Below are 27,114 nucleotides of genomic sequence, written 5' to 3' on the forward strand. Positions count from 1 at the left end.
GCGTCAATTCTGACTCATAGTGACCCTATACGATAGGGGAGAACCACCACTGTGAGTTTCCAAGACTGTACCTCTTCACAGAAGTAGTAAGAGTGTTCTCGTTACCTCTGTCCAGAGACAGCAAAGAAAGTGATATCATGAAGCGCTTGGGATACCGTCAGAAGACTGAGTGTATCTTTATAATGAGTGGGTCGTTTTTCCCAATGCCCTAAGTATTTGTGATTGCCAGAATGCAATGGACTGTTCCTTCCCCAGCCCTGGGTCGCTCTCCTTGGCAGTGTTCGTGTGGCTGACTGCCTGCTTTCGTTTCAGACACACGCGGTCACTTGACCTCACAGACACTTGTCTGGATTTCACTGGGCACAAGTTCACAAATACAGAATCACCATCCTTCCATTGTAAACTTTGGGCTTCAGCTTGAGACCAGGTGTTTGTCTATTTAAGGCAGTGTTTCCATGCCCTTCTAAGGCTGTGGGCCCAGGGGATGTCTAATTAAAGTTGTAGAAAATAGTTCCAGAAAAATTCTGATTGCATCTTGCTTGTATGTGGGAGGCAGGGAGTTCGAGTCCCCCTCACCTCAGCAATACACCTGTGAGAGTCCCGTGTGTCCCAATGTAAGCCCTCAGGTGGGAAGTTAACGCTGTGTTAGGGAAAGGTGTTGGCCTCTCGGATGCTCCAGAAACATCTTTTTTCCCTGGATTCTTGAGCATCTAATCCTAGTCTGCTCTGTTGTAGTAGTGAAGTGTCCTGGGATTTACACGGACTTTATAGATCGTATTTAGAATCCAGAAGAGCGTCCTGCACATCCCGATTCTACAGCTATTGAGTCATGCCTTTAGCAGGAGCCAAGGGTGCAGGGAGGCGGGTTTCCTCTTGGTACTTCGCCTTGTGTTGAGTGGAGAGTGAGGTCACTCTAGTGGGGCCTGAAAATAATTGTTCTGTTCACCATTAGAACCGCCACCTGGCTTTAGAGGATTCATTTGTAACTCTGCAGAGATTTCACCACAAGCACTGCCCTTGAGTTGGAGGAATACGAATTTGTTCCCAGGAACTGCATGTCTCCAAGTGCCCACCTCCTGGTGCAGGCAATCCTCTCTGTCTTACTTTGCAAATTCCCTTTTTCTTATTAGTATTCCTTTTTTCTTATTATTATTCAAAATATTATAATATTTCTTATATTTCTTATTAATTATTATTATTATTGGCTCAGAATACTTTTAAATGCTTTAGGTAAGTGGGCAGTACATTGTTTTCCAAATTTTTTTGTATAGCGAATGTGCAATGTATTCATTCAATTGATTTTTTTTAGCAGCCTCTTGTGGCAGGTACATGTTACAAACTAACGGTACAGTAGTTAATCTCATATTTATTCTCCCCAAGCGAAGCAGATATTGAGCACCACAGAATAGACATCGTTTTTTAATTACAATTTGAGAAGTGGTACAGAAGAAAACTAGAGAGGGCTGAAAGGACAAATCACACCCATAGCAAGAGCTGTGGAGCCCCGTGCTCTAGGAAGCACTCTAGACATCAGCTTAAGCCTTAGAGCAAGGTACCATTATTACTTCTCTCGCGCAGATTAGAAATCTGAGTAATAAGGAAATGAGGTGGCTTGCCCAGAGTTGTCCAAATATCCAAGCCAGGATTTGAACCCCAGGCAGTCTGATTCCAGAGTTTTCACCACTTCATGATAACGTCTATGAAGGGGAGACTGGCAGTGCAGGTTCTCATGCATAGACTGGTTTAACTAAGCTCTATCTGTGACTCTTTAGGTGTTGACATGGAAAGAGATCCTACAGAGGAAGCAAGCCAGTGTGACCGTAGCCCAAGAGGAGTCCACGTGGAAGGAGAGGCAGGCACCTGGCAATGCAAAGCTTAGAGGGCTATATCAGGGGCTGGGGTGTTTTTCTGATTGAATTAGGTCTGCTTTGTGATTAAGCCCTCCAATCATGAAGATCCTCACATGTCTATGAAGTAAAAACATTGAGAGAGCGTCTCCTAAACACAATCGGTTATTTAAAATTAACGTGTGTGTGTGTGTGTGTGTGTGTAGATGGATAAACAAATAAACAGACCGACAGACAGACAGATAGAACCCACTGCCGTCCAGCTGATTCCTACTCAGAACGACCCTGAATAGGTTTAAAAGACTGCAGGAGCAGACAGCCTCATCTTCGTCCTGCAGAGCAGCTGGTGAGTTTGAACTGCCAATCTTGAGGTTAACAGTCCAACGCCTATGCCAGAGCACCACCAGAACTCCTCAGGTATGAGGTATGGAGGCAGGCCTGTTTGGTAATATTTTATTTGCTTCATATCCCTGCCCCATTGATGGCTCTCCCAGACAGAAATGTGTTCTGCCTTTGGTAGAGGTAGTGGCGTGGGGCGAGGGGAGGAGCTACAGAAATCTATCATTCTCAGTGGCCCGTGCAGCCTTGTGGCACGTGAGACAGGTGCAGTCATTATCATTTATATGGCCAATAGTGAGCGCCAGGCTCTCCTCTCTCCACCTCACAACTGTATGAGACAGTACTATTATTGTACCACATTTTCCAGATAAAGAAACCCACTTAAGGGGTAAATGATTTGCCTAAGGCCCTCCTGGCTAATATAGGGGGGGGGATGCATACAACTTACATGACACCCAAGTCCATGCACCTCATCTTACTTTGTTTCCCATGACAGGTCCTATATAATTTTTTACAGTTGTGAAAACGGTCCCAAGTTAATAATAGTACTGCTCTTACATTCAGTTTTTGCATTAGGAGCCCTTTTGAACCAACTGTTACATCTTGTAGGGGAAAGAAAGGAAGGAAGGACGCTAAATCAAAGGCCACAAACTTTCCCCACAGCCTAGCCCACCCTACAAACAAGCTAGAGATTTACCAGACCACAAAGATTAAAAACAAACTTTTTTTTACCAGCCCCCTAGGCAGATTGGGAACTCCGACATAAGCAGAGGGAGCTGGGTAATAAGCAGAGGAAAACCTGCATTTATTGAGGTGTCAGACAGGAGTTGTTTAGAAAAAGTTATTCTATCCTCAAGACAGCTTGTAGAGAGGACCTCAAAATATGCATTTTTATTCACTGGGAGGCAGAAACAAAATGAAGCCAACAGAATGGACAACTTTTAGTTTGATGCAAAAGTGATTATATATCAGAAGAAAGAGATGCTACACCAGAGTAACAATATCCAGCCATAGAAATACTAGGGGCTCAGGTGGCACTGTCAGGTAAGCATTAAACTGCTAACCACAAGGTCAGTGGTTCGAATCTGCCCAGTTTCAGTGGGTTGAGCTCCTGGGGTAGATTAGAAAAAGAAAAAAAGTCCTGATTATCCCAGGTGCCATTGTGCTTGATAACTTACTCTTGTGTTGTTTGTGGAAGAAGGATTTTCTCAAAGAATAAAATGGAAAATGCTACAAGTATATCTGATTCTCAGTCAGTTTATCTGTGGAAATCTAGAGATGACATGAGGAGCCCTGGTGAGGTAGTGGGTTAAGAATTTGGCTGCCAACTACAATGTCACTGGTTCGAACCCCACCACCTGTCTGTCTGCTCCTTTAAACTGAGCCCTGGTGGCCTAGTGGTTAGGAGTTGGGCTGCTAACCACAAGGTCTGAAGTTTGACACCACCAGCTACTCTAGGAGAGAAAGATGAGGCTTTCTAGTCCCGTAAAGAGATCCGGTCTCAGAAACCCACAAGGGCAGCCCTACCCTACCCTCTAGGCTCACCATGAGCTGGATGAATTTGATGGCAGTGAGTTTGGTTTGACTCCTACAATGATTTAAAGCCTAGGAAACCCTAGGGTTTCAGTCCAGGGTCACTATGAGTTGACCTTGACCTCAAGGCAGTGGGTTGGGTTGGGTATGGGCCCTTATCTTCTTCCCCCACCTTCAAACCCTTGCCTTCACCCTGGGACCCACTATTCTTGTTTAAACGAATCTTTGTTTGTTTGTTTGTTTGTTTTTGGTAAAGCTCATCCCTGCTCCACTTCATGAAGCCCTTCAGGACTCTAAAAAGGAGGCAGTTGCTAGAGTAATATTTCCCATTTTCCCAGGGCTATTCTTACATTCTCTTTATTTATTTGTGTGTGTGGGGGGGGGGGTATTTAAAGTAGTGTGTGTTTAAAGTACACTTAGCTTAGTAAAAGGCTCTGGGGGCTGGCCAGCTGAGAAATCGAGGCAGCCATGGAAGTTCCAGTATAGCCTGGCAGAGCCCTGAGAGCACATTTGGGGCCGGGGCTGCTGCATTGTCTGCACAGGTCTGGCTCCGTGTCATGGACGCCTTCCTGCTGCACAGTGCCCGGGGCCAAGCACTCCATACTAGAGCTGCCTTCAAACAGTTTTCTTTGGCCGTGTGTTGCTTAATCTCACTTGTGCGTGGGCGCCCTTGTCGGGGCCAGGGGATCATTTGGGACAGTGGAAGGAGCCGCCTCCACTCCAGGAGTCTGACTCCGTCCAGCCGAGTGGCCACAGAGGACTCACAGCCCGTCTGTGGGCCTCAATTGGTGTAAGGTGGGACCTTTGCACTGCTGGCGTGAGAAGACGCACTGTAAAGTTCCAAGGGGGGATGGAGGGGAAAGCACTTGGAACGGTAAATGATATTATTGTTACATGGAATGCCTCAGTCAAGGTTTTAACTGCCCAAGTGGCTACGTGCTCCTTTTTCTTCTGCAAGGCTCAGGGGCTGAGTAGAATCTGCTCCTCGCTGGCCCGAAGTGCAGCCCCCAGAAGGCCCCTGTAGTAATGTCTGCACCACTTAGAGGTGGTAAAAGGCATCGTTGGAACGTCAACCCACCTTCCAACTCCAGAGCCCAGGCTCTTGGCCCTCGCACTCTGTAACAACTGAGTAAATACCCATCACCATCAGGTCCTCTCCAACTCATGGGCATCAGAGTAGAACTGTGCTCCTTGGCGTTTTCAATGAATGAGTTTTCCTATGTAGATTGCCAGGCCTTTCTTCTGAGGTGCCCGTGGGTCGACTAACAACTTCTCAGTTAGCACGTTGACCATATCCTCTCCCCAGGGACTCCTCTCATTCCTCACACATCTCTTAACATGCTACTGTCTATATATATATATATATATATATATATATATATATATATATATATATATATATATATATATATATATAACAGTAGTGAGTGTGTATGGAACACTTACAATGCACTGGATACAACTGGGCCATTTTACAGCAGCTACGTCAGCGGTGCAAACCCACCAGCTTCTCCACAGGAGTAAGAGGGGGTTTTCCGCTCCCATAAAGATCCACAGTCTCAAAAGCTTCAGGAAAAGTTCTTCCCTGTCCTGAAGGACAGCTGTTAGTTGGAGTTGAGTTCACAGTAGCCGTTACCCGGGGGTGTGGGGATATTGGTAGAAGTCTTGCCTTCCCTGCCAGAGACCCCGTTCAATTCCAGAGCGAGGGATCTCATGCACAGCCCCACTTGTCTGTGTGTCTGTGATGCTGACTGGTTTTCAGTAGAGCTTCCAGGCACTCGGGGGAAAGGCCTGGTGATCACCTTCTGAAAATCACCCAGTGACAACACGATTGATCACAGCCTCTCACAGGAGTGGCATAGGACCAGGCAGTGTCTTGTTCTAGTAGGGTGCAGGGGTTAGGTGTGTGTGTGGGAGAGGGCGTTGTCTAGCAGCTAACAACAAGGAAAATAAAAAAGGTAGTAAGATTGGGTAGAATTAAATAATGTCCTGACAAATTTGCACAATCCACTGTCCAGCCTGCTGGGACCAGAAGCACCAGAGGATTTGTGAATGACCCAGACCACGCCCGCCCTTCTGCAGAAGCACTGCACTGCTCCTGGCAGAGAGCAAGTCTAAGAAACACGGTGGAGGGAGGGCCTCAGGGGGAAATATTTGGTTTCCTGGATACAGCATCTAGGACTGGGTGAGAGTTCCTCTCACAAGATTCATCCCTTCCGGGGGGGCAGAGCGGAACTGAGATTTGAATAGCACCAGCATAGCAGTGGGGAGAGACTTGCCGACAGGGCAAATCCCACTGGCTTGGTTCTGCCTGTGGATGAAAAGGACTGGTGCTCTCAGGTCATGGAGCCCTCCTTGAGCAGGGAAAAGCATTCCAGTGGAGAGACAGATTCTAGAAGGATCCGAGCAGCCCAGCTAGGCAGAATCTGGCTATTCTTAAGAAGCACAGTGTTGCTCCATTGCCAATGTGACATCAATAGTAGAACTAGGCAGAGGACACAGAATTGGCACCGAAGGAAAAGAAGGGAATTCTACCCATGTGCTCATTCATTCCACACACATTTATGGAGGTCTACACTGGGCTAAAGAAGCCCTGGTGGCACAACAGTTAAGCGCTTGACTGCTGACCAAAAGGTTGGTGGTTTGGACGCATCTAGCCTCTCCACTAGAGAAAGCCAAACTGAACCAAACCCACTGCCACAGAATCAATTCCAACTCGCAGTGACCCTGTAGGACAAGGTAAAACTGCCCCCCCTGTGGGCTTCTGAGCCTTTCACTCTTTGTGGGAGTAGAAAGCCGCATCTTTCTCCCACAGGGCAACTAGTGGTTTCAAACTGTTGACCTTGGGGTTACCAGTCCAGTGTGTTAGCAACCCGCCATGCTATCAGGGCTCAAGGGCGTTCTGCTCCAACAAAGGGGATTGCTATCACTGAAGATCGACTGGACAGCACCTGGCCGTTCCAACAATGGACTAGGCTCAAAAGCACCAGTGAAAACAGCGCACGTCTCCCCTGATGGGGCTTACCCTCCGTGACAAAAGAAGAGGTTATGAGAACCACAGTTCTGGGTCAAGGGGACCTGGACAGTGAGCTGGCTCATGGGGGAAGTTTGGAAGTATGCTTCTAAGTAATAAGTCACTTTGCATGCTGTGCTCAGCTTGCCTAACTCTGACAAGTATTCATGAGCACAAGAACCCTGTGAACCGGGGGGGGGGGGGGGGGGGAGGGTTAGAGGTCTCATCAGAAAACAAACAAACAAAACCCTGCTGGCAAGTAGAATTAGCCCCATCCTAGAGAGTGTTAAAAAATGAGGTCTGTGAAAATCAAGCAAGCGGGGCTTTGACCCCTCAGTTCTTGCATCTTTATCGCAGGGTCTTCTCAGAAGCCTGACATAACTTCAAAGCCAGTGTTATCCGTGTCACACTTGCCCCAAGACCACCTTCTCCCACCCACCTTCTCCAGTGGCATGCCAGTAAGTGTCAAACAGTTGGCTCTTGCGGGGAGTGGGCTGCAGGCAAAGAGAGCTCTGGTCTGTAGCATTTGGGGATGTGTAGCGCTTGCAGTTGCCGTGGCATAAATACTCTCGCCCTGGCCGACTTCACGCCCCCAGCGCGCCCTCACTACACTGGAAAGAGAGGGATCTTAGCACAAGATTAAACAGCATCGCAACATGTAGAGTCAAGAGGTGTAAAGAATCTTAAAAGTATTTAGAAAGTGATGAGTTCTGAGCATATATGACCTTCCTAAGGAAGATGTAATTGTAAACGTGGATGGTTTAATTATTAAGGCTGGTTGGGCTTGGGACTGAAATAGCCCACTCTCCTGGTGGTGAGCCCCCGCACCGCCTCCGCTCGCCTAAGGGGCTCTTCCTTCTGGCTGTCTCCTCTCTGGCTGTTCTCTTTCTGCATGCCTGTCTCCTCCCTAGCCAGTGGTCTTATTTTTTTATCTTGACTCTTGTGTTAGCCTCAGAAAGGATCTGAATCCCACGTGAAGGCACCGCCGACGCTAGGAGACAAGGAAATATCACGCAAGATTAGAAGTTGTCGGGGTGACAGGGAATGTGAAAACGGTGGCAATTAGGTGATCTTGGGTTCTAGGGTTGAGTATTTTTCTCTGTGTTCCGAGATGAGTTTCACTTTTCTATTTTCACTAATTGGCAATACCTTTCCTACGTCTCCTACCCAGTCTGACATTCCAACCAGCCAGTGGAGTCTCTGGATGGTGCTTGGTTGCTAATCAAAAGGGTTGAGGTTCAAATCCACCCAAGGGGTACCTCAGAAGAAAGTCCTGGCAATCTACTTCCCAAAAATCAGTCCCTGAAAACCCTATGAAGCAAAGTCTACTCAAAATCCATTCAGACTGGATGGCTGCTGATGCCAACCAATTAGAGAGAGTAGGACTGTGAACCGAATGCACTTGCTCTACTTAGAAAGTCCACAAGACTGTCTTCTGCCTCTACATCTGTGTTCCGCACAAAGAACACAGAGGCCATGGGAATCATGAATCAGAGAACTCCTAACAGGGCTGATGAAAACTGGGAAAATACGCTCCCTGAAAATGAGTAGTTCTGGTGGATTCAGGCATTCTCATTAATTGTCATTAATTTTTAAGTCTCCGAGGTCATGTGTATGGCTTCTGTCTCCAACCCAGTATTTCCAGGTGTGTCCACTGAGGAACAGAAGAGCTGTAAGTTACAAGAACTACTGTTTATTTTTAAACTCCCAGCAGCCTGGCTGGGCTTTTCTCCACGGCCCAGTGTTTGAAAGATGCGATCCCTTTGGCTCCTTCTGCGGGGCTGGTTTTCACGGGCAGAGAGACAACTGACGGTTGGCGAAGCAGAAAGTTTCCTAACCACAGGGCGTCTGCAACTTGCATACTCACCGAAGCCAACATTTCCACTCTCTGCACAACGACAGAGAACCCGACTTGTCTAACCTCACCTGCAGACAGCATCTAACCCCCCCACAGCCGGCTTTTCTCAGTTGCACTTGGTGACTTCCTGTTTACAGTCTCTGTGCTTTCTCTGGTTTTGTCTTTGGTTTTTTTTCTTCTTCCTTGACTCATTGAGGCTGTACCGTAACGTCTAAAAATACAGCCTAACAACTGGCTTTCAGTCTAGAGGAACAGCACAAATATCCTTCCAGGATTTCTGAAAATAAACATTGGACTGTCTTTCGTCCGTGCCTAACACGGGGTTCTAATTGGAAGAGGCAAGTACAGACGGAGTGTTTATAAAGAGAATGCTGCTTTTCCCTCCCTCTGTTTGATAGCATGCAGCTTCCTCCATGAAGCTGTGTTCCCTGTCACAGCCCCTTTCCTACAGCTTGATGAGCCACTTGGGAAACTTGGCTTAGGCACTTTTTAGCTGTGGGACCAGGGCGAATGAGTCTCAGTCTCTAAGACTCAGGGTCCTTGTTGTAAAACGGAGGACAGATGCATAGAGCAATTATAAAAACCCATCTAAATGTTCATGCTACCCGTTGTCCACAAGTTTGTTGTACTGTGGTGAGCTTGCATGATGCCATGATGCTGGAAATGATTTCAAATACTATCAGGGTTTCCACCAACCTTCCAGACTAATACAGACTAGGAAGAAAGGCCTGGAGAGTTATACCCAAGAATTACCTAATACAGCGGTGCAGAGCCAGGCAGCGGTTTGTTCCATTAGACATGGGCTTCCCACGAAGCAGACTCGACCCAGCAACTCAGGACAGCAACAAGAAGCATGCCTGATGTAGACACAGCCTCAGTGAGGGCTCATTTCCACTTCCTGTTGGTGAGCACATACAATGAAATCACAAAAAGCTGAGGAGCAAGATATGTAGGTAATCTCTGTCCCCCAATTTGGGGGGTATGGACAGCTAAACATGGTGGCCTTGAGTTAGTCTATTGATTTTCACCAAGCAATCAGAATAGAATGCGTCTTCATCTCCTGAGTCGACAGCTCTCTCCAGAGCTAACTGGGGGGTTGGTTTTAAATTTAAAGATACCAGCTAGGCCTCTTAATGATCCAGAAAAAATTCCTTTTCCCTGAGGAAAAAAAATTAGCCATTTAACTAAATTAAAATAATTTTACAAACTGGTTTTCTTAACATCACATATAACAATGTACATATTACTTCCGTCTGACTGCACTGGAGTATGACATGAAGCTGACAGTGTTCGCGTGCACCATAATGTGTAAAGGTGTGTCACTGGTCTGCTGGGGACACTGGCAAGTCCGTGGTTGAATTCTGGCCTTTCATGTGGACACCCAGGTTCGATTCCTAACCAGTGGTACCATAGTGGTCATGCACTGGGCTGTGATCGTAAGACCAGCAGTTCAAAACTACCAGTCACTCTGAGGGAGAAAGAAGGGATTTTCTACTCCCATAAACAGTTATAGTATAGTCACACAAACCCACAGTGACCCTACACCCTACCCTACAAGGGTCTCCATGAGCCAATATTGAGTCCCTGGCAGTAAGTTTGCTTGTTTCTGTTTTTGTTTGGGCCTCAGGCAGAGACACAGGCTGTCAGTGTTGGCTTGCCTTGTTGCTATGATGCTGAGTAGGTTTCAGAGGAACTTCTAGTCTAAGATAGACTAGAAAGAAAGGTCTGGTGATTTAGTTATAAAAATCAACCACGGTGAATCACACCAGTCTGAGCTGCAATTGATCATGGAATGGGCAGCATTTCTTTCCAATGTGCACAAGCTGAAATTGAGTTGACTCTGATTCATAAATAAACTCTCACTGCCATCACATTTATGTCAACTCATAGTGACCCTAGAGGACATTGTAGAACTCCCCTTGTGGGTTTCCAAAATGGTAACTCTTTCCTGAGGTAGAAAGCCTCGTTTTTCTCATGAAGAATGGCTGGTGGTTCTGAACTGCTGATCTTGCGGTAGCAGCCCTACCACTACACCACCAGGACTTCTTGTCCACTTGTTGTAGCTTGTTGTGGCAGTTACATAATCTACTGTCAATTTGAGCAAAGGGGTGGAGTCTAGCCTGTCAATCAGGTAGGCATGGCCTTCTCCTCAGGATTCTGGGAATTCCTGTCTTCCTCCCTGGAGGTGGGACACACTCTCTGTGCTTCATCTTCCTGCTGACAAGACACATGGAGCCATGCTGCTCCCAGTCAGAGCCCTGGAGCTGGAAGAGTCACATGGAGACCCACACCAGCGTTGAAATGCTTCCACTGCCACTGGATCCACAAGATGTTGCACTCACTGGCCTGTGATCTTCTTGCACCTGGCATCATTGCATGTGTTGCATGAATCTGAAGAGGAATTTATAGACTGGTATTGGACATATGGATTAATATTGGACTTATGGGCTTGATCTGGACTGAGTCATGATATTTTCTTAATATACAATTACTCTTTGATATGAAACTCTCTCTTACACCTTTATGAGTGTTTCTGGATTTGTTTCTCTAGCCAACCCAGACGAACACACTTGTCAAAAGCAGTGGTCCAATGTAAGTTATTTCCATTAATGTCCTCATTTTTTGTGCTTCCCAGACAAGCAGTGAATCTTGCACATGCTCAGAACTCAAATCCTTTACCAATTAATCACCCAAGTTTTTACTTGTCATCTGAAAAGATTTTATGCGTCAAGCAGTTAACTGTCTCTTGACTCTCACCTTCCAAAGTTGTGTTTTCGTTCGGCCCCATTGAGTGGATTCAACTCATGAAGAATGCATGTAAGTGAGTCGAACTGTCCCCAGGCTGTCATGGTGGTGGTCTTTGTGGGAGCAGAGCACCAAGGCCTTTTCTCCAGATGAGCCGCTGGGTGGTTCGAACTGCTGGTCAAAAGGCTTGTGCCTCCATCTAGATAAGTGATTCTAAGTACTCTGTCCCTCTGGGGCCACCTGGCAGTGTCTGCAGACGTGCTTGGTTGTCCCAACAGGACATCTGGTGGAGAAAGTGACCAGGGATACTGCTAAGCAACGTCCAGTACATAGGACAGCCCCCCACAGCCAAGAGTTATCCAGTCGCAAATGTCCACAGTGTCCCTAGAAATGGGGAAACACTGCTCTGAAACAGGCACCAGATGGTGCCAACCTCCTCAGTCTCATTCGCTGACAGGTATTAGTATCTAGACCGGTGCTAAGGAGGTCATGTGGTGGGCTGTGATCTTAAAGGTCAGCAGTTCAAACCCACCAGCTGTTCCATAGGTAAAACATGAGGCTTTCTATTCCCATAACCATTTACAGTCTCAGAAATCCACTGGGGGCAGTTCTCCCCTGTCCTTTGGGGCCACCATGAGTCAGATTCGACTCTATGGCACTGAATTTGGTTTGGTTTTTGGAGGACTGTGCTTGCTCTCATTTAGTCAGCATTTTTGCTCAGTATTAGCAGACTGCATGAATGAGCACAAAATCCAGAGCTCTTCTGTGTTGAATTCATTAAGTTGTGTGTTAGACAACATCTTGATAAGCCCTGAGTCAGGTCCAAGAAGTCGCATAACTGATAAATACTGTCCTGTACCTAGCTTGTTGACCTCGCATGCCAGAACCAGAGACCCAGGCGCCTAGATGGATGCCATCCCGACCGCTCAGTGACAAGAAGTATCAAGGACAGACCGTTTTTAACAGCCGCTCGGGATTCTTCCGTGAGAAGCCAAGAGCTAGCTGATGAAAGACAATTGCAAAATCACGCTACTTTTCTGGTCTTGCCCTTCTACATAGAAGCCTGGACCCAAGCAATCTCTTATTGGTGCCTCCAGAGGTGATTTTCCCCTCCCCCCATGCCTAAACTCCATGATTTTAATATGTGGGATGCATGACGAAGTTTCAGAAAGCTTATGGGAAAAATAAACTTGAAAGATTATATCATTTTTCCATGAACTTTTTGACTCCCCCTCATTTAAGAGGGCAAGTACCTTATAACGGAAGTCGAAGTGTCTCGTAGCAGTTAAGCACGTGGATGCTGGAGTCAGCATGGCTGGCTCAGCATCTTGCTCCGCTTCTTCACTGCACGCCCTTGAGTTAAGGAATCAGTCATTTACCTTCTCCAAGCCTCAGTTTTCTCATCCGGGAACTGAACGGAATTCCAGGATCAGCTGCAAAGGGGGGGGAGGGGGGGCATTAAAGCAGAGTTCCGCAGCCATTTCATCTGGTGAGCATTTCTTCTAAGCCAGATGCCTGTGTTGAGCATAGTCCTGCTACTTTGTCTTTGGCAGCTGATGTCTCTCTCGCCTTTATCCCTGGCCCCTTTTCCTTTCAGCCTTTGCTTCTTGCGCGCTACCTACCACTTGCATCTCCTGCTGTGTCTCACCTCCCTTTTCAGCATGCATTGAGGGGTGCACTCGATCCTGCATCTGAAGCTCTTGCCCTACATTATACCAGAAAGACTTCCAGCGAGTTCCTCCCTTGTCCCGGCTGCTCTTTTGTCATCTATGAACTCCAAATAGGAGCCCTCGGGTGGATTTCACCGTGAAAGAGGACATGGTCTGTGGGAAACAGTTCACACACAGGGCACGTAGTGAGCCGCTGAGAAAAGCTAGAAAGTAGTGTGTGGATACTGACGAGACGTTGCGAAGAATGTTATGGTGGGAGGGTGGGCAACATCTCGGAGGAGCATCACAGCTGACTGGCTTCAGGGACATCTGTGTCAGTCTAGGCCATGCTCTGTACGGACTGTCAATGGCTCATATTCAGTCAACACCCAGAGATGACATAAAGGCGCCCTGTTCAGCTGGAGTTGACATCATTTGGGTGAAATATAAAACTCTATCCACTCAATAGATCCCAGAATAAGAACGTCCTAGATACGTGCCTTCTGCCTCTCTCTGTTTCCTACAGAATGTCCCATCTGATGAGGTGTTCAATAGCACACCTTGTTCCCTGATGGAAAGCTTGGTTTTATGTGTAAGGCCAATTGGGCTAACTCTTGGGAGGTATTTGGGAGTTCTCACTTGGACTGTGCCCTGTAAAGCTGAATCATTTCCGAATGTATTTCAAAGCCAGCTGTGTCTGGGTTCCAAGCACTTTGAGGCCGCCTTTCCGCAGTAGGTGTTTGTCACCCTTTGCTGAGCTGTTCTTGTAGGAGCCCTGGTGGCCGCTAACCACCAGCTCTGCAGTGGGAAACCCCCAGCCATTCTGCAGGAGAAGGATGGGGCTTTCTAATCCCATAAAGAGCTGTCATCCTGGAAACCCACAGGGGCAGTTCTACCCTGTCCTATGGGGATCGCTGGGAGGCAGAATTCAACGGCAGTGAGGCTGGTTTGGGACCTGTTTTAAGCCCTGGGAAGAGACCATGGTTTGCAATATAATCAAGACCCCTTCTATGGGACTTATACTCTCACAGAGAGAAGTAAAGAAGGCCAAACCCAAGCGACAGATCATAGGACATACGAGGGGGTACCAAAAGCCGGGGGAGAGGGCGCTCTGCTGAGCAGAGCTTTCATAGTGCACATTTTTCCCACTAGGCGAGCATCTAGCAACTCGTTCTGAGTTAGCGCACATAGTTGTATTGCCTGGGAAGGTTCTCTCTGGTCACAGTGAATTTTTCATAAAAGGATTTTCACTTGAGCCTCGGTTTTTGTGATGGCCAATTTAAGAGAACAGTGGGCAGCTGTGAATGTTTCCTGCTCAGGAAGGATGCCACAGAAATTTGTGATGTTGAACACAGCTTACAAGGACAGTGCTATGGGAAAACTCAAGTATACGAGTGGTTTCTCATTTCAAAACAGGTGAAATGTCGATTCATGATAAACCTCATTCTGGATAGTGCATTTGGAGTTCATTCTACCAGGTCAGACTGTTCATTGTGCTTTCTATTTAGAGGTCTGAAAAGATAGCATAGCAATGTTTGAAACCAAAAAGGCCTGATTTGTGGCAGACACAAATGTGGTAGTGGTTTTGCCACTACGACAATGCACCTGCTCACACAGCCGTCTCAGGCAAAAAAAACATGTCTCTCTTGCCCCATGCACCTGATTTGCCTGACCTCACCCTGGGCGACTTCTTCTTGTTTCTGCGGATGCAGAGGGACGTGAAAGGACAGCGATTTGACAACCTAGAGGAGGAGAAGAGCAAAAGCAAGGGAGGTGCTGTCAGCCATCCAAAGAGATGAGTTTGAAAAATGTTTCCAAGAGTGGAATCGCAGATTTGACATATGTACTAAGTGTCCTGGAGAGCCCTTTGAAGGTTCTAGGTTGTTTTGGTTAATAAATAAATATATCGTTTTGAAAAAATTCGGGTTTGGGGGGTTACCCCTCATATAGACAGTAAAGAGTGTCCAGGCTGCCCTTTAGGTTGAGGTCAGGGACGGCCTCCCTAAGATAGTGACATTTCATTTAAGATCTAAGAAACAGCCCAAACGTGCAGTGATCCCTAGGAAGGGCATTCCAGAAGGAAGAGCCTATAACGAAAGGGTGGGTATTTTTGGCGAGGCCAGAGGAGTGGAGTGTCAAGGGCAAAGTGGATAGGTTTAAGATAAAATTAGATATTGTGGTGGGCCCAGGCCTGTGGACCTTTCGGGGTCCTCCTAGAGCTGGGTGATGTTCAGTAGGAGAGGGAAAGGATGTGATCAGTACTTGGTACCGCCATCCCTCACCTGCCCCTGCCTCGAGGCCCTTCGAGGAGCTCAAAAGAAACGTCTGCTCAGGTCGCTGGTTGTCCACACATCCAGGCACGGCACGGTGGTAACTAGAGCCCGCGTGGGCCACCACTCAGATGACCCTGAGAAGCCATCTTTTTTTTTTTTCTGGGTCTTCGGTGATTTTATTTTAACAGAGAAACCAGGCTGCACTAAGCCTACATTATTAGAGCAGATGGTGGCTATCTTTCCAGAGGGGGAGCCTGAGCCCTCCTGGCAGCACCCACCCAAGGTTGAAGGCAAAGCCCTGAGTGCGCCCTCTCCTTCACTGCCTGGCTCACAAGTGAGATGAGCGCCTGCACAACCACACTCAACCACGGTAGGAAGTCCCAGCGGGCAGAGGAGGTGATCAATGACTCACGGACGATGAGAAGAAAGTGCAGGGAAGGGAGCTCTCTATTCTCCAGGGAAGGGCATGGCATGTGCATTCTTGATATAAGTATATCCTGACGGGGGCCTGGGGGAGGTTGTTGATGGGACGGGGAGCTGGGCTAGTGAGAGGTCTTTGTGTCTAAGGAAAAGAACAGCAAGGATTAGGGCTAAGAGGGAAGTGTGAAAATGCCTCTAAGTGTGAAAAAGGAGAGCCTTCTTTCTTCCTTTCTCTTAAAAGAGCCGGGAAAGGGTGTCTTTTCCTTTCCTTGCTGCAGTGAGAAGCCATCTTTATGCAGGGAGCCCTTTCGTGCTAACCACTCAGGAAAGGTCAAAGGGAATGAGAGAGAGAGCGAGACAATTACCGAGCTTGCAGATTTCTGGGTTCTAAAGAACTACCAACCCTAGCCACCGCACTCTTGAGATTCTGGTCCTGCTGGTTCCTGGTGCTGTGGAAGCTGAGCCCGCTTACGCTTGGCCCTGCGCTGCAAGTCTTGACTTACCTTGTAGAGTATCTCCCACCCTGTCTCCTCTTCTCCCTCCCAAGCCAGGGAAAGGGATTTCAGGGGCATTTCCACTTCACTGTAGACATCTGACCATGGGTGACTCTCGGAAATCAGAAGTCTGGCCAACGGCCCATTCTCACTTCCTGTCGATTCTTCCTCCTTTGACTGTTGACCAGATGGACAGTCTTTCCAGCCACACTCAGCACTTCTGGTCTGAAGAGCCATTCGTGTCAGCTGGGAGCAAGCTCGGGCAACCACAGCTTGAGGTGGGCGTTGTCATCCAAGGGCAGAGCTTCGCCCTTGAAGTCCTGGCCTGAGTGGGGGAGGAGGTGGTCGGAGAAGAGCAAGCCTAGGTGGGTATTGAAGGAAACTGTCCAAAAAGGCCCTTTTAAAATAGGCTTTGTTCTGTGTGAGGCTTTGCTGCTGTTCTTAGCACCCTCTCGGAAACGTTTGGATGGTCTCTATGGGGTTCACAGTGGTTCTGTATCTCTGGGTGCATTTACTGTGCTTCAAATAAGAACTATTGTTGAAGTCGCTAAGATCTAGGCTTGGGTAGAGTCAGGTTTTCTAAATTAGTAAGAAAATGCCCCGTTCGGGTTTTTTTCTTATATTTTTGTCATTGAGGTTTTGTTTGTTTGTTTAACTTCATTTTTAAAGATCCACTTGAGCAGGATGGTATTGATTACGTGAATAACATTTAGGCTCTGGTCTGGGTGTGAGGAGTCCTGAGTTTCAGTCCCACTCTGGCACTAAGTAGTTCTGTGGTTCCCATCTGCAATAAATCTCAGATGCTTTCAGAGTATCTTTCTGGGTATAAATTCTATCATTCTAACTGCTTGCACACAAATTCTTTTTGTCTGGAACTGAGAAACCTGCTTTATGACATTCCCCCGCCCCCTTCCTACCCACTCGTCTGATTCTTTGAACATGGAATGGGCAGGGCGGGGGTAGATGCCGCGCACAGTGTGTCGCTTTATAAAGGTCTGTAATATGGTGTGAAGCTAGGGGGTGACGAGATTGGGCTTTGGGTTCTGGTCTAGTTCTGCCATCTACTAACTTTGTTACCTGTGACCTCTTGAAGCTCAGTTTCCCCTGTAAAACTGAGTAGTACTGAGAGTAGCTATCCCTCATGAGTACCACAGAGTCAGATGTGTTAATACATAGAAAGTGCTTAATGCAATGCCTGGAATCTAGAAAGTGCCTATCAGTGCATATTATCTGTGTATTATGCAAAGGTCTAGCCTGGGACCCAGCACACAGAAGACATGCAGAAACCTTCAGTGCCCGCCCTTTCTTTCTATAGTCCATCTGTCAGCCCAGGGAAACTTCTCTGACATGTGCTCGGTAATGCGACCTGTCATTATCACCTATAAAATGAATAATATTCTTCCCATTAAAAAGCTTGGGAGTATCTATGGATTACAAAACAGCTTAGCTAATTCCCAGCTTTCAAGCAAATAGGAGGTATAATAATGATTGCCCTCTGTTATAGATTGAATTTTGTACCTCCAAAAATGTGTGTCAACTTGGCTTGGTTGTGATTTTCAGTGGTTTAGCAGTTATGCAATGATGTGTGTATATACTCCCCCCGTCACCCCCATGGGGCCTGATAGGATCAGCTCATCAGTGTAAGGAGATCAGTGTGGGATTCAATACTTTAAATCAGGTCACAGCCTGGGTGGGATGGGAAGAGTGCTCCCCTATGGTGTAGCCTCTTTCACCTTTCTATCTTACAAGAGATGAAACCAGAGAGGGAGAACCACCTATATTCATAAAGAAGACCCAGAAGCAGAGGGCATCTTTTGGACCCCTGGTCCCTGTTTGGAGAGCCTCCTAGACCAGGGGGAGGGGGATATGGATGACAGGAACATTCCCTTAGAGCTGACACACAGAGAAAGCCAAAGTTCTGGCTTGTGGAACACATTTCTCTGTTAAAGCGTGCAGTACTTCTGCTGCAGCACCAGCGAGGAAGACACTCAGAGGTTTCGTATTTCCCCCTAAGGGATGTCAGATGGCATGCTAGTAGAGACATTGCTTATGTGACTCAAGGCGGTTGTTCCGAAACATCTTGAAGCGGTAAAAGAATGTGCTCTTGAGTTTCAGTCTAACAGATGTAGAGAGAACGCCTGTGCATTACATAATTCCTCGGGACTTGGTGTCCTGGTACTTAATGGGAGCTGCCTTCTTCAGAGGCTTGTGTTGAGATTGAAACACTATTGGCTGACAGCTCTACATGTCACCTGTAGACATGTGCACGGTAGGCCTCCACAGGTGTTAGAAGGGTCTCTACCCCACAGGAAAAGAGAAAGAAAGAAACTTGCTATTGAGTTGGCTCCAGCGCCTGGCGTGCTTCACAGGGTTTTCAGCAGCTGACTTGGAGGAAGTGGATGGCTAGGGTGTTTGTGTGTTTATTTGTTTGTTTGCATCTCTGAATATTGCTCTCCAGGCCGTGGGGTAGCAGCTGGATACCACGTGGACTTAAATCCGTCGCTACTCACTCATGTGGCAGGGCTTCCAGGAACCTGGCAGGGAGTGAAAATGGGTGAACTGGAGACCACAAACTCCATGGAACTATTCATTCTGTGACATCTCCAGGTTCCAAATATCGTGCACTAGAATCACTTCATTGCATTGTTTTGAAGAACAATATACTTTCACCGCTTTTTGCCCTCCAATCTAAAGAAGTGACAAGGGAAGGCCTTTCTGTTGAGGACTTGCTGCTGTTGCAGCCACTCAGGCTCAGAGCCACCCTAAAGAGCAGAGCAGAACTTCCCCCAGGGCTTCCCCCCTGGGATCTTTGCAGAAGCAGGCTGCTCCCCAGGAAGCAGCCAGTCCGATCAAACCACCGTCGTTTCAGTGAACAGCCGAGTGTTGGTTTAACCACGACTTTATCACCAGGGCTCCTTTCTGTGTCTAAAACCCCAACCCACTGTCTCCAACATATCTGCCTCCCAGAGGCTCGATGTAGAACTTCCTGGCCTATACATCTTCACAGGCGCAGGTAGCCGTGTCTTTCTCCCCAAGAGGCTGGTGAATTTGAACTTACAGCCCTGTGCTTAGCAGCTCAATGATTCCCCAACAGCACCATCAAGATTCCTTCTGTCTCGTGGCAGTCAAGCCAACCCTGTGTCCTCCCTGCAGAGCCGGCCTCCCACAGAAGAAGGGCTCGTTGAATACTGAATGCCGCTTGTGTCAGGCTGTGCGTCCCACTGGAGTGTTTTCTTCTTGCCGTTCATCGGCACGGCCTTCGCCGTCCCTCCCTGTGCTCTCTTCTCGCACCGTACAGAGAGGTGTTTGTCCCGCTACCTCCGCGGATGTCAGCCTCTCCCTTGGCTTTTGTATTGCTGTCACTGGACGCCTTTAAGATTGTGAGTTGACGGCTTTGCTTAGTAGTGACTTCATCGGGGGACGATTCTTGGGAAGCCTTTACTTTGTTTAGGTCTCAACCTGTGATGCTTTATGAAGGTGTTTTCAGTTGCAAGAAGCAGAATTCAACTCATGTTAGCTTTTGAGGGGGGAGAATTGTATGGATTAAATACTGTGTTTCATGGCGCTCAAGGAAAATAATTCACCCAGACCAGTGGGCGGGACTAGAAGTGGACTGGGAAGCTATCAGGAGCCTGGCAGCTCTCTCAAGTCAGGTCTTCTGGGCCACACGATGTCCCCTGCTTCCTTTTGGCTACTTGTCTGCCCTGATCTCTCTGCCGATGGCTTTTCTTTTTCTCCCCACACGTGGCAGACGATGGCTGCTCCCCACCAACCAAGTTCCCATTCTCTCCGCCCCACCTCCTGACCACCTGCAGTGAGGTTCCGATGGGTCCATCTTACATGCAATGTCCCTGCCTGGTCCAAAGGCCAAGACCAAGCTGCGCAAGCACGGCTGCCACTCCTGTTTGTCACGAGTTAAGTAGACACACACAAAAGAATGATGGCATTGTTGTGAGTTGTTATCAAGGCGCCTCCTGCTCAGGGCGAACTTGTACATCACAGACGAAAACTTTGGCTGCTTTTGCACCATCCTCATCTGTTGGTTGGTTTGAGCTCATTGTCGGCAACTAGTATGTCAATCAATCTCATCAGTGGTTTCCCTGGTTTGTGCCGGCCCTGTTTCTATGCCCTGCAATAAAATTGTGTGTTGACAAAAAGGAATGTTAACTAGTCCTAGGGAGGTGGAAAGGTTAAAAAAATAGGTTTCTTTTTTTTTTACTCAGAAAAGAAGGATATTTGGATTGAGGGGAAACAGCGTAGCTCAATATATATCATGGCTTGTGACATGTACCGTAACGGATTCGGCTCTGTGAGTTAATCTTTCGAACATTCATTCGTGATACATTCCTATAGGGCACACACTTGCAGCCTACTTGTGTAGGTTGCTTTACAGAAAGAGTAAAACGATTTGCATGGACTTGTTTATTTATGACCCTCTGGTTTATTTATCCCCTCTGATTGTGTAGGAGAGTTTTGTAAAAGGTGAATTTTATTTGAACCTTGACCTACCTTTCCTACTTGCCCAGGTAGCTTTGAATGCTTGATCTTAAATTCTCAGTATCTCCACGTTCTCCCCTGTGTAGTGAGGATGGTGCTTGGACATAGATTGTTGTGGCATTTTGATGAGATGTCATACATGATATGCGCAGCTTGGTACCTGGAACTAGCCAAGATTGCTTCTGTTTCTCTTTGTCACCAAAGATGTGTGTCTGACGGTAGCTTTGCAGAGAGTGATGGGACTTTCTACACTCATAACGATTTACAGTCTTGGAAACCCACAGGGGCAGGGCTACCGTGTTCTACAGAGCTGCTGCGAGTTAGGACTGCCTCAATTGCCGCGAGTCTGGGTTTTTTGGCTTACAGAATTGAGGTGTCATCTGTAATCATGGGATAAAGCACAGTTTATCCGCTTACAGTGAGTCCTGTGAGCCACACCTGCCTACCACCTCAATATGCCCACACTGAGCTCGCTTTCAGACCTTAGGGTCGAGTTCAGTCGGAAAGGCACGTGCCGCTAGACTTCAGGCAAGATGGCTGGCGAGGCAGGCGCACCACCCAGACAGAGAACAAAGGAAACAGACACAATTAATCCTGGAACCCTGAACTTCAGAGGAAAGGATAAAGAAGCGACTTGAGTGGCGACCAGGAGAGGAAGCTGAGCAACAGCAGCCGGAGAGGAGCTGGAACGAGGAGTCGATTGCCCATCGGCCTGCCCGCGCAGCCATTTCAAACCTTTGCAAGCAGTGTTGGACGGCATCATCGTAAGAACTCAAGAAGCAATGTTCAAATTGTTTGAAAAGTGTACGTGCTGAAACTAATATTTTTCACATTGAAACAAGTAGCTTATCCTGCACTGCGGCTCCGTTTCCTTGTCTTCTTACAAGAGAAGTAATACCCACCCTGTAAGGTGACTGACTGCCCCAGAGATAACGGACCGAAAGCACCAAGCAAGCGTTAGCTGTGTAGTTGGTACTCAGTGATACAGGCTTTGTTAAAGACATGATGTTATATGCATTTGAGTTCCTAGTTCTTATGATTTTATACCACTGCTGAGAGTCAAAATGTAGCCCCTGCTTTTCACAGTGATCCAGTAAGGACGCAGAACTGGATGTGCAAAGAGTCCACCGTGTCATTGCTTGTAAAGAAAACACTAGAGCCAGCCTGTGTGTTCTCCAGCAGGTGATTTGTTAAATTATTATATAGCCACATGCTGGCTTGGCATTGCATAACCTTTCAAAAGAATGAGGTCAGTCTGTGTGCTCTGCCCTCTATGTTGTGGCCTATGTGTTTTGGAATTTATAAACGCAGAGGGGACAAGAGGGAGTATGACATACCTTCACAGACTGACAGGGTGACCATATCTATAAAAAGAAAATAGTAGAAAGAAGTCATATTCACTAGCACATTTTCATGTATACATTCTGGATGATTACACACTCCTTCTACGAATAACTGCCTGTTTGGGCAGAACAACATGACCAGTCAAGGAGCTCTGCTGACCACTGGTTACACACTTGGCTGCTAACCAACAGGTGGACAGTTCAAACCTAACCAGCCGCTCCATGAGTGAATGATGTGCCGGTCCGCATCCATAAAGAAGTTCTAGCCTTGGAAACTCTGTGGGGCAAGTCTGCTCTATCCTCTACCCGCACGCACATACCCACTGCTGTCGAGTGGGCTCCAACTCAGAGCAACCCTCTCGGACCAAGTAGAACCCTTCCAAAGGGTTCCCAACAAGACTGGGAATTGTTATGGGCTCAGACATCCACATCCTTTCTCCTGGGAGACAGCGAGTGAATTTGAACTGCCAACTTTGAGAGCACAGTGCCTATCCCACTGTGCCACCAAGGTTCCTTCCTCTCTCTTATGGCGCCACATCAGATGCCAAGATGTCTTCACTAACATGCACATAAACGCACTGAGAACGCACCTCAAACAGGCAAGGTGATGGTGTCTCTAAGTAAAATGGTATGGGGCACGAGCTAATTAGCACAGGCCTTTGTTACAGAGAATCTTATGAAGAATATTTCCTTCTAGTACTGGAATTTTAATTGAGAAAAACTTAAATGTAATTGAAAATGCATACACCCAAGTATTAAATGTTCTCAACTTTTGTACTGGTATATGAAAAGGGGAGAGAGTTTCCAAAATGGCACCTTTTAATTTTAGTATCATGTGATTTTCTTCTTATAATTATGCATATGTAATGCTTACTAAAAGGCACCATTAAATAGGGCATTTTTGTTTGAAGAATAAAATATCGACTTAAGGAAAAAGAGAGTGTAATTCCTTCTAAGACAGAGGTTTGCTTTTCATATTATAATCCAGTCTATTGATCTATTGAGTAGGATATCCTTTTATTTTGTTCTTTGCCTTCTTTTGATCAAAGAGTTAATGCCAGGTAATAAATCTGTTTGTGTCCAAGCCCACTGATTAGCTCACACGAGCACATCACATGTAAAATAAACAATAAAACAAAGTCAGGGGTGTGTTCTCCAGTCTGTGTGCTGATCCTACTCTTTCTGTCCTGTCCCTGCAGATGACAGAAGGCAGGCACTGCCAGGTGCACCTCCTGGATGACAGGAACCTGGAGCTGCTGGTGCAGGTAGGTCTCACCCGCGCAGGGACCATTCTCTCTGCGACCCTCATGACCTGAGTTCCTGCCTGGGCCTTGGAGCCAAAGACTCGGGATGAATTGAGAGGGGACAGGCAGCTTGAAAGTCTTAGAAAACCTAGTCTTTGTGTAAGAGTAATTATAGACCAATGACCTGGACTCAAGAACTCTGGTGGTGTAGTGGGCTGCTCACCTCAAGGTCAACATTTCAAACACATCAGCAGCTCCAAGAGAGAAAGATGAAGCAGTCTGATTCCCTTAAGATTTCATCTCAGACTCCCCCTTACAGAAGGGTCTTGGGGTGCGATGTAGCAACAATGAAACATACAACTTGCCTCTAGTTCCTAAATGCTTCCTTCCCCCACACCCTCCACCCCCATCATGATCCCAGTTCTACCTTACAAATATGCTGGGCCAGAGGATGTACACTGGTACAGGTGGGAACTGGAGGCACAGGGAATCCAGGACAGGTGGTCCCTTCAGGACCAGTGGTGTGAGTGACGATACTGGGAGGGTGGATTGGAAAGAGGGAACCGATTACAAGGATCTACATATAACCTCCTCCCTGGGGGACGGACAACAGAAAAGTAGGTGAAGGGAAACGTCGGACAGGGAAAGATATGACAAAATAATAAGTTTTAAATTATCAAGGGTTCATGAGGAAGGAGGGAGCAGGGAGTGATGGAAAAAAATGAGGAGCTGATGCCAGGGGCTTAGGTGGAGAGCAAATGTTTTGAGAATGATGAGGGCAATGAATGTACAAATGTGCTTTACACAATTGATGTATGTATGGATTGTGATAAGAGTTGTATGAGCCTCTAATAAAATGATATAAAAATAATAAATAAATAACTAAAAAATTTTTTAAATTTCATCTCAGAAACCCAAAGGATCAGTTCTACTCTGCTCTCTAGGGTCCCTGTGAATCGGAATGGACTTGATGGCAGTAGGTGCAGTGTTGGAGCATTAGCTTAGACTCAGAATCCCTGTGTTTGCATCTCAGCTCTGATGCCGGGCAGGGGACTACACTTCTCTGACCCGCTCCTGTTTATTCCGGAGACCATCCTTCCCTGAAAATGTTTCACAAAGTAAGAATATGCAATCTTCCACTTTCCGTAAATGTTAGCCTGGTCTAACTTCCCCGTTCATGAACTAGGCACTGTAATTAAGTAATTCAGACTCCCGGCCAAGGCTCTCTCGCAAGGAGTCGTGGTGGCACTGTGACTGTGAGTTCAGCTGCCAACCAAAAGGTCGGTGGTTCAAACACACCAGCCATTCCGTGGGAGAAAGATGGAACAGTCTGTGTCCACCAAGATTCCAGCCTATAAAACCCTATGGGAAGTTCTGCTGTGTCCTGTAGGGTCACGATGATGGAATCGAATCAATGGCAGTGAGTTTATGGTTTTATCCTTCCTCACAAGCCCTTGGGTGGTGCAGATGATTAAACATTTAACTACTAGCCAAAAGGCGGGCGATGCAAACCCACCCAGGGGCACTTGAATAGAGAAGCCTGGAGATCTGCTGCCAGGGACCAGCCTGGAAAACACCCTGTGGAGCAATTCCCTCTGCACCTCGTGGAATTACGGTTAATGTCAAGCCAGACACTGTCCCCGTGAATACCATTTCTTTGTAAAAATACTTTTTTTGTTTGTTTGGTTTTTTGTTGTTTTGGTTTTTTTTTAAAAATTTATTGGGGCTCATACAATTCTTATCACAGTTCATACATATACATACATCAATTGTATAAAGCACATCTGTACAGTCTTTGCCCTAATCATTTTTTTCTCCTCTTTTCTTTTTTTACATGTTATTAGGGACTCATACAACTCTTATCACAATCCATTCATATGCATACATCAATTGTATAAAGCACAACCGTACATTCCCTGCCCCAATCATTCTCAAGGCATTTGCTCTCCACTTAAGCCCCTTGCATCAGGTCCTCTTTGTAAAAATACTTTTTTAAACTATTGATGATGCTGTCTTTTCCTTACCTCTCAGGACCCAAGAGTCTGAAAAGTCATGGTAATCCCTGTGGACAGACCACACCTAGTGTTAGCCTAGAATTCTTTGCTACACCCTTTCCCTCCGGAGGCTCCCTCCACAAAGGCTTTTCAGGATGAAAATAGGACGCCACCAGTATGTCTCACCAGAGTCCACGTTTGAAATCTGCTGGTTTCTCTCCTTTGTTTCATCATACACTGCTCTGTTTTAAAATTATATTGGAGCTCTTACCGATGTCATAACCTTCCAGAGTTCGATCACATCAAGCAGGGTTGTACAATTGTTACCACAGTCAGTTTCCAAACGTTTTCTTTCTTCTTGAACTTGACATCAGTTCCCCTGTATCCCCTCCCTCCCCGCCCCTCCCCCCACTCCTGAGGAGCAGTCATTCATTTCTTTATTCTGCCATAGCATACACCATCCAATATATCCATTCACCTACCGTGCCGCTGTTCCCTCCCCTGGAGGGGGGTTACGCAATCATCAATGCTATCAGCCCCCCTCCCTGCCGCCCCACCTTGTCTGTTCTTTCTCCCTGCCTCCCCAGCTCCCTCCCCCCCCCCCCCCCCCCGCCGCCCCACCTTCTCTGTGCTTTCTCCCTGCCTCCCCAGCTCCCCCTCCCCCACCACCCACCTTGTCTGTTCTTTCTCCCTGCCTCCCCAGCTCCCCCTCTCACTCCCCCGTCACCCCACCTTATCTGTTCTTTCTTCCTGCCTCCCCAACACTAAGCACCCAGGGCTCAACTCACCACGTGGTGGTTGTGTTGAGCCCTCGCTGACTCACGACAACCTTATCAATAACAGACCCTGTGCCATCCTCACCATCTCCACACGGTCACGTCTGGCACTGTGCTTTTGTGCCAGTCCATCTCATCGACGGTCTCCCTCAGCCTCATCGGCCCTCTCCTTGTCACCCAACCGGACGTGCTCCCCAGGGGATCGATCCTACCTGCTGACGTGTCCAAAGCAAGCATGTCAGGTGTTAACACTCTGCTAGAAACACTGCCCCCAGTTCGTCAATGTCTCGAAGGTCTATTAGGCACCTTCCAAAAATTACCCAGAACACCCTTGTGATGTGTTTGGCTCAAAGATTAAAAATAATCCATTTGGACTACCCTCTGCATCCCCAAGTCCTTCCCCAGTCCCTGTACGGCTGGAGTCAGAACTCCAACCTGGCTGACTTCAAATCCAAGCTGCTTCCGGCCTCCTGCTTCCCCAGAGCGCATAAGTGACAGCCTCCTAGTGGTTAGATGCTGAATGCATCCTGTGGATGACAGACAGACAGCCTCAGCTGCAGAGAGACATGGAAAGCCGAGGCTTTGGAATGGGGCCGGCCTGGCTCCACATTCTCTCCTGAAGGGCAGTGGCAGTGCCTGTCCCCAGCCGCCTCTGTTCCAGCAGGGGCCACCAGAAAGCTGCTGGAGCAGGAAAAGGGGGTGGGCAATTGAAAAACAACCAACCAAATCTGCCCTCCACTATCCGGGCAGAGGCAGGCGGTGACATTAAGAGGGCGACACATCAGAATGGTTTCTAATAAGGTTTTTCTTTCGACAGCCCAAACTTTTGTCAAGAGAGTTGCTGGACCTAGTAGCTTCGCATTTCAACCTCAAGGAAAAGGAGTACTTCGGGATCACGTTCGCAGACGACACGTAAGTGTTCTGATGGTTGCCATTCGTGGCCTGTTGCCTACTCAAGCTATGATTCACAAAAAGAGGGCCAAGGCTCCCAGGCCAAGCCTGCTGAGTCAAAGGCTTTATAACGCCAACTTTCTCCCTTGGGCCATTACGGAGGAAAGGAATATGAACTATTTCGAGAACTCAAACCAT

The 27,114-nt window shown here is 47.3% G+C and overlaps 1 protein-coding gene across 1 annotated transcript in view; it reads left to right on the plus strand.

The window, feature by feature from the left end:
• The window catches only part of FRMD4B (FERM domain containing 4B), a 308,744-nt gene that overhangs the window by 105,807 nt on the left and 175,823 nt on the right, over nt 1-27,114 (plus strand). Inside the window, exons 2-3 of the mRNA XM_075549903.1 lie at nt 23,211-23,276; nt 26,843-26,937. Coding sequence (XP_075406018.1) covers nt 23,211-23,276; nt 26,843-26,937 — 161 coding nt within the window. The remainder of the gene's footprint in view (nt 1-23,210; nt 23,277-26,842; nt 26,938-27,114) is intronic.

The sequence above is a fragment of the Tenrec ecaudatus genome, chromosome 5 (genome assembly GCF_050624435.1).
Source record: "Tenrec ecaudatus isolate mTenEca1 chromosome 5, mTenEca1.hap1, whole genome shotgun sequence".
In the NCBI taxonomy this organism is placed as follows: Eukaryota; Metazoa; Chordata; class Mammalia; order Afrosoricida; family Tenrecidae; genus Tenrec; species Tenrec ecaudatus.